Source organism: Pongo pygmaeus, chromosome 9 (genome assembly GCF_028885625.2).
Source record: "Pongo pygmaeus isolate AG05252 chromosome 9, NHGRI_mPonPyg2-v2.0_pri, whole genome shotgun sequence".
Lineage (NCBI taxonomy): Eukaryota > Metazoa > Chordata > Mammalia > Primates > Hominidae > Pongo > Pongo pygmaeus.
The window spans coordinates 115,099,138-115,115,979 of record NC_072382.2 but is presented as its reverse complement, the minus strand read 5'-3'; the positions used below and the strand labels follow the sequence as shown (position 1 = coordinate 115,115,979).

Sequence of the window (16,842 nt, the reverse complement as noted above, 5' to 3'; positions counted from 1 at the left end):
AAAAGAAGTCATTATATGAAAAAGATACTTGCACACACGTTTACAGCAGTACAATTCTCAATTGCAAAATTGTGGAACCAACTGAAATGCCCATCAATCAACTAGTGGAAAAAGAAACTGTGAGATATATATATATATGATTGAATACTACTCAGCCATAAAAAGGAATGAATTAACAGCATTTTCATGGACCTGGATGAGATTGGAGACTATTATTGTAAGTGAAGTATCTCAGTAATGGAAAACTAAACATTGTTTGTTATCACTGATATGTGGGAGCTAAGCTATGAGGACACAAAGGCATAAGAACCATACAACGGACTTTGGGGACTTGGGGGGAAGGGTGGGAGGAGGACGAGGGATAAGAGATTACAAATAGGGGGCAGTATATACTGCTTGGGTGATGGGTGCACCAAAATCTCACAAATCACCACCAAAGAACTTACTTATGTAACCAAATGCTACCTGTACCCCAATAACCTATGGAAACGTAAAATAAAAAATAAAAAGTGGGCAAAGGACATGAACAGAACATCTCAAAAGAGGATATACCTGCGGCCAACACATATATGAAAAAGTGCTCAACATCAGTAATCATTAGAGAAATGCAAATCAAAATCACAATGAGTTACTGTTTTGCACCAACCATTTTTAATAATGGCTATTTAAAAAAAAACAAAAAATAACAAATGCTGGCGAGGCTGTGGAGAAAAGGGAACACTTATACACTGTTTGTGGTAGTGCAAATTAGTTCAGTCACTGTGAAAGCAAGCTGAATATTTCCCAAAAAACTTAGAATTAACGTTCAACCCATCAATCCTATTACTGGGCATAAAATAAATCTTTCTACCCAAAAGACACGTGCATTCATATGTTCATCACAGCACTGTTTGCAATGGCAAAGACATGGAATCAACCTAGGAGCCCATCAATGGTGGATTGGATAAATAAAATGTGGTACATATACACCATGGACTACTATGCAGCCACAAAAAAGAATGAAATCATGCCCTTTGCAGCAACACAGACGCAGCTGGAGGCCATTATCCTAGGTGGTGAATTAACACAGGAACAGAAAAGCAAATACCACATGTTCTCACTTGTAAGTGGAAGCCAAACCTTAGGTACACATAGACAGAAAGATGGGAATAACAGACACTGGGAACTACTGGGGGTGAGGAAGGGAGGGCGCAAGGGTTGAAAAACTACCTGTCGGGTGCTATGCTTGTTTGCTTGCTCCCTGGGTGATAGGATCATTCATACCCTAAACCTCAGCATCACACAATATACCCATGCAACAAACCTGCACATGCACCCACTGAATCTAAAATACAAGCTGAAAAAAAAAGAAAATATTTTGTTTGTTTGTTTCACTATGTGGTATAGTGGTTGTGAAGAATACAATTCTTAAAAGTCAAAGAAACTTAAATAGACCAGTAGAATATGGGCTCCTGGACAGGAATCTTGTTCTCTGCTCTATCGTCAGTACTTGGCCATGTAGGAGGGAGCTCATTTAACATTTGATGAATGAATGAATGAATGAATGAATGAATGAACAGGAAGGTGAATCTCCCGGGGCGAAGGTTGATTTCTGGCCTTTTTTCAGAGACTTCTCTAGTCTGAGTAGGTTCTGAGTCACTTTGTAGCAGATCAGGCTTTTCCTGTACAGGTTTCTCCAACCTGCCTCCCCGGGGTCAGGCCACTAAAACCCCTAGGCAGATTCTCCTTGGAGAGATCCTTAGAAATTCCCATCATTGCTACCCTCCCCTGGTCAGTTTCCTTATGATCATTTACGATGCTTCATATTTTTATAAGTATGGTTTTCCAAGCAAAGGGCTGTTCTGACGAATGAGAGAACAAACTGATGGTGAGGCTTCAAGGGCCAAAGCAATAATCAGTCATTTTGCCAGCCTTTGCTTCAAACCAGACACTCCATCCCAAGTGCTCAACTTGCATTATCTCATTTAATTTTCTTGACAACCCTCTGAGTTTGGTACTATTACTATTTCCATTTTTGCAGATTTAGAGGAGCCTTGGGTCACGCAGTTGGCAATTCAGTGGCCCAGGACTTAAACCTGGCTTGCTTCCTGCCAAGGTACAGTGCTCTTAACATATGGCCAGAATAGCCTTGATCAAATCAAATACAGGACTCCGAGCCTGAGGCTTATCCATTGCTGGGGGTGGGGTGGGGTGGGGTGTCACGTGCTCCCCAGGCCAGGCCTGAACAACAGGACCTCCTAGGGGTAAAAATCAGCTGTGGAAATTTAGAGACACTCCCCATTCTCCTTCAACCTGAAAGGAAGAGAAAAGAGAGGGTGGGTGTGCTGGTACTGAAGAGGTGGAGCTTTGACTAATATGCTCATCAGGACTTTGCCTGCAGCAAAAAGATATCTTTGGAAGCTGTGCCTGTGGAAAGGTCAGTATTAGCTCAATCAAATTTGGCTTATGGAGAAACTTCGGGATTACTTAGTTGCAGTGGAAATGTCTCTTTGTCTCTACAGTTTTGGTTGGAAAGAAAGCAATGTGTCCCTGGGACTGTCAAAACGCTTTTTAACCAGTAACAGGAAAACTATGTATGTGCTGGTAAATTTGCATTGAATATGGAAAATTGGCACATAAAGTGTCAAGCAGATGGAGTTTCAGACTGGGAAAAGAATGCCTTTCAGATTCCATCCAGCTCTGAGCTATGCTCTCTTTCCTGGGGGAATTACTCAGGATGATCTAGAAGAGAAAGGAACCGATAGTTGGCCCCGGGAGCACGAATCAGGAGCAATTGGGAGTGGAGAAGGCGAGTGACTGAAGATGAGAGCTGAAGCAATGCCCCTTTCCAGGTATACAGCGGTGGCAGGCACCTGGTGCTAGCCACAGGTGCAAGGGCTGGCTTTTCATAGAAACAAAGACTGGTCTAGACACAAGCCTACAGGTATTTCCAGATGATGGCATCAAGTGATGTGAGAACAGATAACCAAAGAAGGCCTGCTAAGAGTCTTTTTGCCTTGAAATTCAAAGGAGCAGAGGACCTTATCTACTTGGGTAGGTGAATGAGAATGTGTTTTGGTGGCAGAGTGGATAAGGAAACTTGTGGCGATGTCTTCGGTCAGCTCAGATAAGGAAAGTGAGGGTGAGAATCACAGCAAATTTTCCTGCCCCAGCCTTTGATATAGTCTCAGTTTCATTCGTTTCTCCTCATCCTCTCTCCCTACCCACAACCCACACTCATATTTGCCATGTCTTTCTTCCAATGTAGGAAAGGGACAGCTCAGACATCACCTCTTCCAGGAAGATTTCTACCCCAGTGCTTCATGCTGGGCCAGACATCCTAGCTTTGTATCACAAACATTCACTAAGCCCAAGGGTATGTGATCCTCTAGTGTGTTGTCCATTGGCTCCCTTTTGACTGGGAGTTCCTTGACAGAAGAGAAGGTCCTATCCCTCTGTGTGTGCCCAGCACTTATCCCAATGCCTGGTACATAGTGGAAACTAATAAACAGAAGCTAGTGTTTGCTGTAGTATTTTAGCTTAAACCATTATCACCAGTAGGGGCTGGGGAGCTGTGGAGAGTCTGAAGTTAGAGTAACAAGGCTTCACCCCAGGCTGGCCCTAGTGAAAGTCCCCTAATGCCTTCTCCTGCTAAATTTCATCATTCAAGCAACAAATATTTATTGAGCACCTACTATGTATCAGCACTTTTCTAGGTATTTGGACACATCAGGGATCAGAACCAACAAAAATTACGAAGTTCACATTCTAGTGGGAAAAGGGAGCAGAATGCAAACAATAAATCATATATCATGAGAAGCAAGTTAAACAGTATGTCAGAGTAATATGTATCTATTAAGGTATTATGTTGGGGAAAGAAAGGAGATGGGGGAAATAGGGCAGGAGCACTTAACATTTTAACTGATACCTTAAGGTGTCAGCCTAAAAAAAAAAGACATCAGAGAAATATATCTCCTAATTTAATGAGCTTATTTGTGAGTAAGCAAAAGGATTATAATCCAGGATGCACAGCTATAGCAAGCAACAGATGCACCCGAAGAGGGGAGGGTGAGGGGAAGCTTTTATTGGCAAAAGGGGAAGTTCACATAAGCTGCTTGGAAACAGAGTTCATTGGCTCTGGAGGCTCAAAGCCAGAATTGGCGTCAGTTCATTGGTGGAGATGCTGTTACTAGGCAAGTGCTCTTTTGAGAGTATCTTTTCTGAATTGCTGTAGTCCTAAAGAATGTCTAGCGATAAACCTGGTCCTAGAAATATGTGCCTATGTATAAAATATAGATCATGAAAAGCATGAGATGTGTGAAGGACGTGAAGGAATTACTTAGGGGCTTATTTTAGAAAGTCGTTGAAACAGTCTTATCTCAAGCAAGCGTGGGTCCTTCTCCTTCCTGCTTTCCCACCTCCAATTTGGGTCTGACAAAAGTGATTTTGTCCTGGTATCTGCAACTTTCACAACCGGTGAATAGAACTTAGGCAAGATAAAAGGGACGAGGGGAATCACGCAGAGGGGTTATTGGTAAGGGATCTTTTGGTAATGGTGACAACTCAAAGTAGCTTAAGCAAGATGGGAATTTACTATCTCACATAACTAAAAAGTCCAGTGACAGCCCAGGCATAGCGGGATCTGAGGGCCCCAGCAGTGATGTCAGGGCTCTCCTCAACTTCATCTCTTGGTCCTGCCTTCCTCTTGTGTTGACTCCATTCTCAGTGAATGGCCTCTCGAGGATGGTAAATCATCACTGCAGCTCCAAATGTTCACCCTATCTTCTGAGCAGACTCAGTGAGAAAGAGTTCCTTTCTCCTTTATGCCTGCAAAACGCTCAGCTGACCTCTGATTGGTACTTTTCTGGTCACATGACCATCTCTGACCCAATCAGTGTAATGAGAGAGATGTGCAATGGTGTGATTGGCTGAGCCCGAATCCATGTGCACCCCTGGAAGCAGGGCTAGCTAGCATCGGGTCCACCTAAATCATGTGGTCTAAGCCTGGGGTGAGGTGGTTCCTAAGAAAACTCGGGAGAGTGGGCAATGGGCAAGCAAATACCCATTGTCTTATCTACAAGGAAAGAACAAGTCAAAGGCCCAGAACCAAAGAAGTGAGCTGATTGTCTGAGGTCACACCCCTGGCAAGGCCAAAGCTGGAAGCCCCCCTCTTAGTTCACACTGCTTCTGAGTGCCCTCAGAAAAAACCCACTGGGGGCCATCTTTTCTAGCCTTCCACTTGTGATTTTCTTTTTTCAATGACTTTGGTTACAGCAGCAAACAGCTCCACTATTTGGAATGTCCTCATTTCAAAAACAGCACACCTACTTTAATTCCTGACGTGAATTTTGTATGATTCCACTAGTTCTAATGAATAAACAAACAAATAAAAAGCATGTATTTCTTTGTTGCTCTTTTAGTGATCCAGAGCCTCAGAGGTGTGGTTCAGCCAGAACTAGCGTTCCCAAACGGATTGTGGTTTCGTGGAGAAGGGTGAGCACAGAGAACATCTAAGGGAAAGATGAGGCCAGGTCCATCTAGCCCTAGTTGTCAGAGCTTGTTCGCTGGTGCTCAGAGAGGGTCACTCCGCCTCCTGATGGGGTAAATAGGGCAGACCAAATTTATCCTGATGTACTTCCAACCCGCCCCTGGAGAGCAAGTCGCAGCTGGGTCTAATGGAAAGAAAGACCACATAGGAGCGAATTTGCTTTAATCAGCACAGATCCCTTCATTTATAAATGACTGACAGCAGACTGACAGAAGTCTGAACTTTGAACCTCTTAACTTTGGAGTGATAACTCCTGTTATCCAAGGGTTAAGACGTGGAGATTCTTCCAGGCCAGCCAGGCCCTTCCCTCTATTCTCAGTGGCTATTTCTGTGATACCTGCTATGGGGTGCATGGTTCAGGTTCCAAGGCCCTGACAGCACTAAGGGGAGTTTTTGTATGTGTCTGAGTTATTTTCACCTTGACAATGCCCTGCTAGAAAAATAATACATGTGGATGAGAAAATAGGACTCATTTTTCCCAATGTCATTTTGTACTATCTAGCACAATACTTCGCACATAGTAGGGCCTGACAAATATATATTGAATGAATGAGTGAGTGAGGAGCTTTTCAGGAACACGCTGTCATTCAAGTAACTTCACGGAGGAGCTGCTTGATGTACAGGCAGATGCTGGGCTCCTAGCCCATCTGGGGGAGGACAGCAGATCTGGAAATTTGAATATCTCCATTTTTGCAGAGAAAGTGTCGTGGCCTCCACACGCTCATGCCCACCCCACACCTCCTCTAATGTGTTGTGCCTGATCAGATGGGAAGGCAATCCTTTGCAGTGGAGAGATTTAAGCTGTTATCTAACAGACTGCGGGTGGATTAACGAGGCTTTCTGATAAAACCTTAAATGGGTTAGAGTTTCATTTTCCCCTTCGCACTCAGGGAGCAGGTGAAAAGAACTAGCTAGTTGACTGTGTTGCAGTTTAGACCAGAAAATTAATGAAAAGAGAGACAGGGCCAGGCAGCAGGCAGTGAGGTTCAAGGTAAAGGCTGGATTTTGGCGCTGGCTCAGCCTTAGGAAATTCTGGACAAGATATTGGATCTCTGGGCCTGTCTTCCCTTAGCTTCAAATGGGAAATAATAATACCTACCTCACAGGGATGTTGTGCAGATGAAATGAAATCTCTGACATGAAAGGCCTTTGAAGAAGATAAAAGCACTTCCCTGTGTGAGGCTATTATTATCATGGACAAGAGACACTGCAGGGCTGAGGCTTGGCCTAAAACGCCAGGATTCTCTGAGACCTTTGAAGGATGGTCTTTTGGCCTACATTTGCCCATGTGGAGAGGGAGAATTGTGGTGGCAGCCACATACTTCCCTGAGGAATGGGAGAGCCAAGTTGTGTCTGGCCATGAGTTTGGAGATAATGCCACGACAGAATGGGAAGCCATGTTCACTACTGGTGACTCACCCACACACTCTTGAAGACAGAGCCAAGCCCAAATTCAAGGCTCTGTCCTCCAGAATGACACATGCTCAGAGAAGGGTGATTACAACCCTTCTGTCTATGCCTAATTCTCTTTTTCTTGTCTATAAGACTTCTCACAGGAGAAGAAATCTTCCAAATCCTTAATGAATTTAAATTCTAGTTGGAGAGAAAAAATAAAGACACAGAAAAGAATTTCATAACAATGAAGTCATTATGTTATGAATTTAAAAGGCAGCACCACACAAGCATTCAGGGAAAGGATGAATCGCATGGATTGGGGACAGTTGCATGTGGAGTGGGGTGGTTGAGTACCTGGTCTAGATCTTGGACCAGTTGCTTAACTGCTTTGCACCTCAGTTTCCTCATCTGTAAAGGGAGAATAATGATAGAACCTGTTTCATTAGACAGATCTGAAACCAGTCAAGTATTTAACAGGAGATACCTATCATTTTTATTATGTTGGGGCTTTGTGGATGTATAAGATTTGAAGAGAGGAAAGGAGAAGGTCTTTGAAACAGAGGATATAGGAGGGAGTGGAATGCCTGCAGACACCCATTGGGAAGCTGGCCTAAGAGGAGAGATGGTATGGTGGGGAGCTGCCATTCAACAAACATTGCTCAGGCTTCCCTGAGATGCTAGAACACCATAGTGAGCAATGACACCCAGGGTTGATGCCCAACATTGGCTGGCCTAACTGGGAACAAGAACATGACCCTAAAACCAAGCCTACTTTAAGGCTTGTTCAGATTACGTTGGATGGTTTATGTGCAAAGGCCATGTAGAATTTTACCACTATTATTTATAGAGAAAGATAATTTGAGGGATAATAATAGATATGCTTATTTTAAATTATACCTACAACTTATGAATCATAGTTCTTACTCAAATGCAGTGTACAGAATGCATCTATAGCCTACAATAGTTAAAGTACAATAATGTGAGTGCTTTATCAGTAAAACTTCAGAGAATTTAAAAAGCTCTGTGGTCTTACTCCCCCTACAGACACGCATGCACGTATGCACACACACTAAGCAAATGAGTTTGCCCTTTATCTTGTAGACAATTGTGAGAAGGTGCCTGGGAAGGGGTACAGCATAATGAAAGTGATGTTTCAGAGGATTCTCCTGGCTGCAGTGTGCACGATGGCTTAGAAGGTGGAGTGAGATGGGGAGATCAGCAAGGAAGCTATGGCAATAAGTCAAGTTAACCAAATCCAGCGCCTGTCTTTTTCTTATTTTCCCCTAATGTTGATGATATAGTGCAGAATTCAGCAATGCCTAATACCACTGAATGTACATTTCAATCCTTCATGTTCTCCCTGTGCCTGCCCTGTGTTCCACCTAGATTCTCTTGGCCCTCCTTGCCAGCTCAGCCTGCCATTTGGAGGCCTACTTCTTTATCCCCCACCTTTAGGGTAGAGTCATGCAGAAACCCTTCCAACCCTCATAAAAATCCTCACATTTCAGAACCCCAGAAAAGAGCATATAGGGATGGCTGGGCGGGGGCATCTATGGAATTATGCTCAACCAACACGACCACAACAGGAGTGCCCATCTCCTCAGGGCTTCCATGTGCCAAGTACGGTGATGAAAGCTTCATAGAAATCATCTCATTTAATCCCCACAACAAACCCAAGAAGTGGGTATCATATCTCCCCTATTGCCTTTTAGGGACAAGGCAATCGAGGGGCTAAGCCACTCACTAAGGTTATGAAACTTAAAACTTAAAGCGAGGTTATGAAATTTAAAGCAAGGTGGAGGAGGGCTTTGAGCCTGCAGTCTCACCACTGAGCTTCCTGCCTCCCCGGGTCTTGTTGGAGTCCCTACCCCACTCTGGACCATTAGTTCAGAGGGTTCTTGAACAAAGGTAAGAACATTGAAGATACCTCACCTGGCCTGAGTCTCAGATTCCTTATTTATAAAATAAGGGGGCATGGACTAGCCATTTTGGAGCAATTAATTGTATTTAGACAATGAATCAGATGGACTCCAACAAAGCAGATATAGTCAGCCCTCTGTACCCTCGGGTTCCAAATTTGCAGATTCAACCAACTGCAGATCAAAAATATTTGGGGAAAAAACAATAAAAATAACACTCCAACAATAAAAAATAATACAAATTTTAAGAAATACAGTATATCCCCTATTTACATAGCATTTACATTGTGTTAGGTATTATAAGCAATCTAGAGATGATTTAAAGTATATGAGAATGTATGTAGGTTATATGCAAATATGATGCATTTCATATAAGGGACCTGAGGATCCCAGGGCTTTGGTATCTGTGGTATCAATCCCTGGTGGATACAAAGGGATGACTGTAGAGGATTAGATGATCCCTGAATAATTTTCAGCTTGGACATTCTAGGAGCCTTTTCTCTAGCCTCTTTTTCCAATAATTCTCACTATCTTGCTGTGCCTTTGATCTAGTGTAAATCACCTTACATGTTAACTCATCTATTTTAATGCACAAATTCATCTCTCAGCAGCAGCGAGATGAACTCCGTGTGTGTGTAGGGGTGTGTATGTGTGTGCTTGTTGCCCAAGGGGAGTTGAAGGATCTAAATGAGCATCCAGAGCTGCTGAAGATAAGAAGCCCAAATGTAAAGTTGGGGACAGATGTGACAATGGAGTGATGCTCAGGCTGAGCTGAATCAGCACATCTGGCAGGCAGCCACCCTCATTTAAAGCAGTTCCTTCCAACCCGCTGGTGACAGGAGCCCTGCTCCAGAACTGGGGAGATCTGAGGCTGGGGTGGCTGGCAGAGGTAATCAGCAGCCCACTGTTCCCTGCTTTGCCAGCACCCTAAGCCTCCCTCCTACCTAAGCCAGGGCTGAGCCTCAGAGCAGCCAGGAAAGCCTGATCCAATCCCAGGGCAAAATCAGACCACAGGGCAGAATGTCTCCAGGGAGAACTCCTTCATCATTTTGCCTTTTTGAAATTGAGATCAAATTAGAAGTCTTATTAAAAGGAAATAAGTCATCCAGCAGCTTCAGGTCACAGAAGCCCAGTGCTTAGCTGGCATGTGGCCACCCACAGGGCCGGGAGCTGCTGGAGGAGGTGGTGGGCAACTGGATGTCCCGCTGGGCTAGCACTCCTCTTTCTAGGGCATCAGGGAGGGTAGGGGGATGCAGCTCGGGGGCTTTAGGAGAAAAGAACTAATGACAACCTGATGAATATATGATTGGAGCTACAGTCATTGCAATCAACAGGTTGTCCTGATTATAAACTGAGGACAAACTGCAAGTAACAGAGGAGTATCTGTTTGCAAAGAGGACTTTAGAGCATTGATCCTAGCACCTTCCACTTCACACTGGATCCTGTTGATGCCCATGCACCCCTGGCCCCAGGCCCTGACAAGGAGCGCTGCTACCCTATCCCAGAGCCCTGAGTGTGCTCAGAACCCCATCCCACCCAAGACCAGTGCTCTCAGGCCCTGCTGCCATGGGGTCATGTAAGAAGGCAGGCTTCTGGCTGGCAGCTGGCTCTTGGGGGATCTTCATGTTTGCCACCAGTCACAGGAGAGAGGGAAAGGTAAACAGAGCCAAATACATGCTTGCCTTCAGTGAGACGGAGGACCAAGGAAGATGAGCAGATCCGTGAGGGTGGGAGGGGGCAGATAATGGGTTCATGGTCATTTCCGTTCTCAAAAAGAGTCGCCATTAAGTAAATACTTTCTATTTGTCAGTCGCCTATGCTAGGTACTTCATGTATATTATATCCAAACCCCAGAAGGAGAGGTAGGTGTTGATGCTCCCATTTTATAGAGAGGAAACTGAGGCTCAGAGAAATGTGGTGACTTTTCTGCAGGTCACACTTAGTAAGGAGAGGAATGTTTTACATGCAGGAAGAGTTAAGAACACAGCTTGGGGTCAAATTCTGACTCCCCTGCTTCCTGGCTATGTGATCCTGGGTGGGAACGTACTATTCTCTTTTTATCTTAGTTTATTTACCTGTAAAGTGGAGATAATACCCACCTCACAGTCGTTATGAGGCTTATGTTGGGGCAGGATCTTCAAGTTTTGATAGGGTGCCTAGTGCAGAGCAAAGGCACAATGCACGGGGGGCAGGGGGCGGGGGGTGGGCATGGTGGCTCACGCCTGTAATCCCAGCACTTTGGGAGGCTGAGGCAGGTGGATCACTTGAGGTCAGGAGTTCGAGACCAGCCTGGCCAACATGGTGAAACCCCATATTTCATAAAAATATGAAAATTTGGGACACAGGCGCATGCCTGTAATCCCAGCTATGGGAAGCTGAGACATGAGAATCGCTTGAACCCGGGAGGCAGAGGTTGCAATGAGCTGAGATCATACCACTGCACTCCAGCCTGGCCGATAAAGTGAGGCTCTGTTTCAAAACAAACAAACAATGCACAGGCGGGATTTATTCCTTCTCTCTGTGTGTCTGCAGGATGCCAGTCTATGAGGACCAAAAGTTCATTCCATGGGAAAGGGAGTCAGTTCTAAATGGGTTTTCTTCACCTCTGATTATTCTCTCTTTTAACGGAACCCTTGGAGAGCCTCTATTTTCAAGTTATTCAGAAAATGAGACCTCTTACTTAAAAAAAGGTCATGTGGTATTAAATGTCTTCCGTCCTCAGAATATCAGGTAGTGCAAAAGAAATTGCGGTTTTTGTCATTACTTTTAATGGCAAAAACTGCAATTAGTTTTGCACCAACCTAATACTTCTTAGTCGTACTTTCCCTTAGTTCTCCAAGCCAAGAAGCTCTAATTTGAACCGATCCTTAAAAAAGTGCTTACAATAGCAGCCCCTGACCTGTTGCAGCATCTCAGCCCCTTCCTATTGTTTCCTCTCAACTCTGAACCTCAGTTCCACCTTGCGACGCACTGGAACCGCCGTCCTCACGTCATGTATGAAGACAGTGAGCAGCTCTGGACTGTCTGTTACCTGCCACCTCTGCTGTGGCTTCAGGATGGTGATAGAGTTCCATCCCGGCCACATCCTCTTCAGGATGGAAAATCCCAGCTCCTCTGCTGGTTAAACCAGAAGACTGATTACCTGGAACAAGCCGTGTCTCCAAGGGTGGTGTCAGGGCTCCTGGCAAGTGGAGATGAGGCCTTCTTAAAGATGGCACTGGTATTTTCCATGCTGCCTGGAAGGTTTGCATGGTAGCATGTGTTAGCGGTAACAAGTTTGGGGCAGTGGCGGGGGTGGATCCACACTGGAGAGGGAGAACACTAGCATGTGAAACATCTCTTCCCACCTGCGAGGAGACAGAGCTTCAGGTACAGCAGACTCTCCTCCAAATTGGAGATGACTGCTCTCGGCAGGCACTCTGGAACAATAATCATAATAACATAATTTGACATTCCCCACTCTTTGGGGAAGAGAATACACCTGTAATAGCCATTTTCAAGAGCCAAGAAGGAGTGCAGCCAGAGCAGGGGAAGGAGGGGCCTGAACTTCAAAGGAGACAGGCCTGGTGGTTATGAACACAAACAGCCTTTCCGTTTTTAAAGCTCCATGGAATTCTCTGTGAAAACAGTAACTTTTGCACCCTCTAATTTTCTTCTTTGTGCTCTGATTAGCATCAAGCTGTTCTCCCTTTGCAATTCAGTAGCCTCTTGAAGGGTGTTTGTTTGCATGATAGGACTGATGGGCAGGTCCTGGCTTCTCTACATTGGCCTGTCACTTGCTTGCCCCCCAGGGCGCCACCACAGAGTGCCCCAGTGAGCTCCCTCCAGCCATATGCAGTACATCAATCTGAATGAGGGGCTCAGGCCATTGATTTTCTTCCACCGCCCACCCCCCTGTCACCAAATGCCAATTATTTATCTCTGTTTCAGAAACAAAGTTCTTAATTTAAGCCAACAGCTGCCTTACCTGTGAAAAACACTTTCTTTGGGTGTGTTGAATAAAATCTCCCTGGAGGAGGAGGATTTCCTTTCCTACATGCTTCAGAGAATGGCCAGCTTTGATTCCTTAAAGGACGTGAGCTTCACCCTTTCCCAGACCCTTCAAACTTAACCCAACTGACGTCATAGTCGACACCCTCAATTTCAAGATAGAGTCTGGTAATCTCTTATATTTGCATAGCACTTTATAATTCCCAAAGTGCCTTCACCTCCAAAACGTCATTTAACCTTTACAACAATGGAGGAGGTAGGCTGGGTAGGTATTAGTGTTTCCAGAAGCAGCAGTCAAAGCTCAGAGAGGTTAAGCAACTTGCCCAAAGTCACATGGCTGGCAGGTAGCAGGGTAGGACCAAAAGTCTTTGGAAGTTTGGTCTGGGACTCCTGACATTCACTGTACCATGAAGACCCTGCCTCCTACTCTAAAACGATTATGTGATTGTAAGGAGGAGCCAGAGATAGTGCCACTTATTGGACTTCTCACTTAGGGACTTGCAGTCCACAGGTGACCCTGGTTTAGAGTGACCCTGGGGCAACTGGAAGGGAGCGTTGCCTCTGGGGATGGGGTGAGAGTACAAGGTGGGTTAGGGAAATCAACACATTTGCATCAGTTAGGGTTCACTGTAGAAACAGAAGCCTGTGCTTTGGCACCTTAAGCAGAGAACAATCTAACCCATGGAACAGGGTGCCTATAGCACCACCAGATGGGCTGGAGGAGGGTGCCAGAGGGACCCCCAGAAATGATTCCCAGAATGATTCACGCAGAGTTCTCCTAACAGGGGAGACACCACCTACCACTCACCCCGCTGAATTTAAGAGCATATGCAGTGGCTGCAGGCCAGGAGTCAGCTGCAGGCCCCCAATGATGCCAATGCAACTCTCTCTCAGCACTCCACAGCTGGAAAAACGGAGCTGAAATGCTGCTGCCAACACATCTGATGTTTCTAGCATATTGCCAGCAGAAAATAGCAAAAGGGGTAGGAAGTGGCATTAGATTGGCCACTAGTTCCCATCTAGAATCGTTTCTACAAGGGAGTCTGGGCAATGTGGCTTTTTGTGAGATGGTTTCTAGCTTCTACAGAACAGGAAAGAACATTCAAAGGAGGGTACAATGGAAGTCGAGTAAGCCAGCGCACAGAGCCCACCACAGCAGCCAGCCTAATGCCCACTCTCTTGTTACCCACGAAAACCCGAAATGCACTCTGAAAATGAATATTTGATTCTGAAGTGGATATATCAAAGGTCTTTATTAGCATAGGAACAACACATAGTGTGCATTTGTGTGTTCCCCAAATGCACACAAACACCGTATCTCTCAAGAATCACTGATGTATTTCATCGTAGAGTTGAGAATTTCTAGGCCATGAAGCTTTCTCAGTTGAGCAACAAACCTGTCACAATCAAAACAAACAACCCAGGGCATAAGTGCCACGGTTCAGGCTTCTGGATCCCAGAGCCAACACCCTCTCAGATGGAAGCTGGCTGAGAATGTCAGTCCTATCACTCTGGGTGGAAACGGGAAGTGGCTGTGGCATTGGGGTACCCTAAAGATCACAGGGGTAAGTAAGACCCTCAGGGAGGCCCACAAAGCACTGAAAACACTCGCTGCAGGTGGCAGGTGTGTCAGGCTGATCAGACAGGACCTTGCTCTCGAGAACTCCCCCATAGGTTGCCACTTTGAAGTCATCATAGCTAATGTGCTTTCTTTCTATAGAAGAAAGATTTTAACCATTCCTTCCATTTGAACAACCAGACAGAACTTCAAAGGACCTTAGATATTATCAAGGCCAACCCCTTCAATCTACAGAGGAGGAATTAAAGGCATGTGGATGTAAGGGAAGAAGCCTCTCTCACTCAGCCCCCTGGGTTACCCCTGCTCTATGCCAGGGCTCCTTTGCTCAGCCACAGGTGGACACCTCCCAGAAGCACGTGCAATGAGGTGCGTCTGCACATCAGAACAGGAGCAGAGCAGAGTGGAGGTCTGAACTAACAGAGAAGCCATGGGCACAGTTACAGCCCATATCTCTTGCCCTCGCTCACTGGGGACCTCGACGTGCTGTTCTGCGTCTCTGCTTCTCCACTGTTTTCTCCTGCATGAACATGTGACCCTTGCTGGCCGTTCCTCCATTTGTTTAGGCTGAGGCAAAGAACATGAAGTGGGGGTGTGTTTCTGGAAAAGTGGAGAAGAGAGAAAAGAGGGAAGAGAAGGGGAGGTGGAGTGGGATGGAGAGGAAGGAGGAGGATAAAGAGACAGGGAGAGGAATGCAGAACAGTGGAGAATGGAATGGAGAGAAGGCACCAGCAGCAAGTGGGAGCAGTAAGTCCCCGTCAGACAAGCCGATTCCCTCTCTGGCTGGAGACCGAGAGCTCCCCAGTTTCCTCTAGAAATGCTTTCTTCAGAGAAGCAGCTACTGGGCTCAACCTAGGTCCGCACAGAAAGCATGAGAGCTTCCCACAGCGTTCCGTGTGGCACGCAGTCCCAGCCAAAACTCAGCGCCTCAGCTCAGCTGCTCTTTCTGCAATGGGTCAGTCTGGCTCTGTGTCCACAGCATACCTGGACTCAGCTGTGCACAGCTTCCCCAGAGCAATGCCTGCGTTCACCTGCACGGCTGTCTTCTGTGTGTCACTGCCTGCGAGCTTTAACAAGACCTGCAAGAGGTCTGTCTTTAGCAGGGAAGATGCAACGTTGGGTACCTCCATGCAGTTACCAAGGCAGAGAGCAGCGTTGCCCACCAGAACCTCATCCTCCGAGCTGAGCAGCTTCATCATCATGCTCAACTCTGCAGGGAAGGAAGAGAACAAGCAACAGCTCCTTTTAATCCCAAAATAGGAGGCTGGCAACAGGACATGAGGGGCGCAGGGAGGTGTCAGCGGACACCGAGCTTCCCCAGTAACTCTGCAGCAGAACTTGTTCACTCACTCATCAGCAAACATTCACTGAATGCATATGAACCTCCTCAACTCCTTGCTGAATCTCTGAAGTATCTCGGCTTCCCAGAACAGTCCCCAGCACAACACAGTTGTTAGATGAATGAATGCTATGTGTCAGACAGGTCTGTCTTCTTGAAAGCCCCTGTTCTTAACCCCTCACTACACCAGAGTGAGAGGTCCCATCTGACAGCCCCCAGGTGGTAGGCAATGTGCCAGCAACCTATACCTGCGGGGTATGAAACAGGATCCAGGAGAAAGGCTCCCGCTTCCATGGTGGAGCCTCCTTCGGTTCACCTTCTGTGCATTCCAGGGAGTTGGTAAGAAGAACATTAGCAGGCTGCCTCTCCTGGGAAGCCTGCTGTGAATAACTACAGCCGGTTTAAGTTACTGGACTAAAGCTAGGCTCAGACTCGATATTTCCCTTGTTCACTAAACGCTGAAGGTGTTTTCCCCCCTCCTTCTGCGAAGGCAGGGAACTGAACTTGGTGAGAGGAGGGAGTTTCCTAGCTTTGACCCTGTTATCTCTGAGCTGTCTGTCAGCTGGGTCTCCAGCCTGGGCATTCTACCTGCGTGCAACCAAAAGGCTAATTAAATGCTTCCAGATCTGGATGTGAAACATCTTCCGCAAACACTGCTGAAGGCTGGGAGAGGTTAACGGCATGGCTGCTAAGTTCCTCCTCGACCACAGTTCCCTTTGCAGCTTCAAGGGTGGATGAACCTCTGGGATGAGGGCTCCCTTAAGGAAATCGTCACTTACTTTTATCCAGTCTTATTACTTCTTCCCGAGCTTCGTGATAACTATTCGTGCAGATAGCTAGTATCTTTATAGCATAACGTGATGCAGTCTCACCTCCTGTCTAGATTTCAGAATGAAATTAGAAAAATAAAATCAGTGCTATGATTGCTCTTGACCACAAACCACAGCGAGCAGTTATTACAGTGCTAGTGGCTTCCTAAACTCTGAAAAGAGAATTCCACTGAGAACGGCATGTGCTTCCTGGTGGGCAGGCATGGTCCCTGCTGGAACAGAGTGTCACCCGCATCCTAACCCAGCCCACACCCCTGACAGGAATG

The 16,842-nt window shown here is 46.0% G+C and overlaps 1 protein-coding gene across 14 annotated transcripts in view; it reads right to left on the bottom strand.

The window, feature by feature from the left end:
* Positions 1-14,064: 14,064 nt before the first annotated feature.
* Positions 14,065-16,842, bottom strand: part of TTC12 (tetratricopeptide repeat domain 12) — a 51,916-nt gene continuing 49,138 nt past the window's right edge. For 6 of the 14 annotated variants that reach the window (XM_054439806.2, XM_054439808.2, XM_054439810.2 and 3 more), the window contains 3 exons: positions 16,526-16,625; positions 15,392-15,617; positions 14,072-14,228 (listed from right to left, as the gene is read on the bottom strand). In XM_054439806.2, coding sequence (XP_054295781.2) covers positions 14,153-14,228; positions 15,392-15,617; positions 16,526-16,625 — 402 coding nt within the window. In that variant the 3' untranslated portion in view covers positions 14,072-14,152. Of the gene's footprint in view, positions 14,229-14,877; positions 14,975-15,391; positions 15,618-16,525; positions 16,626-16,842 lie in introns of all 14 variants that reach the window. The other 8 variants (XM_054439802.2, XM_054439803.2, XM_054439805.2 and 5 more) reach the window with 5 other exon arrangements.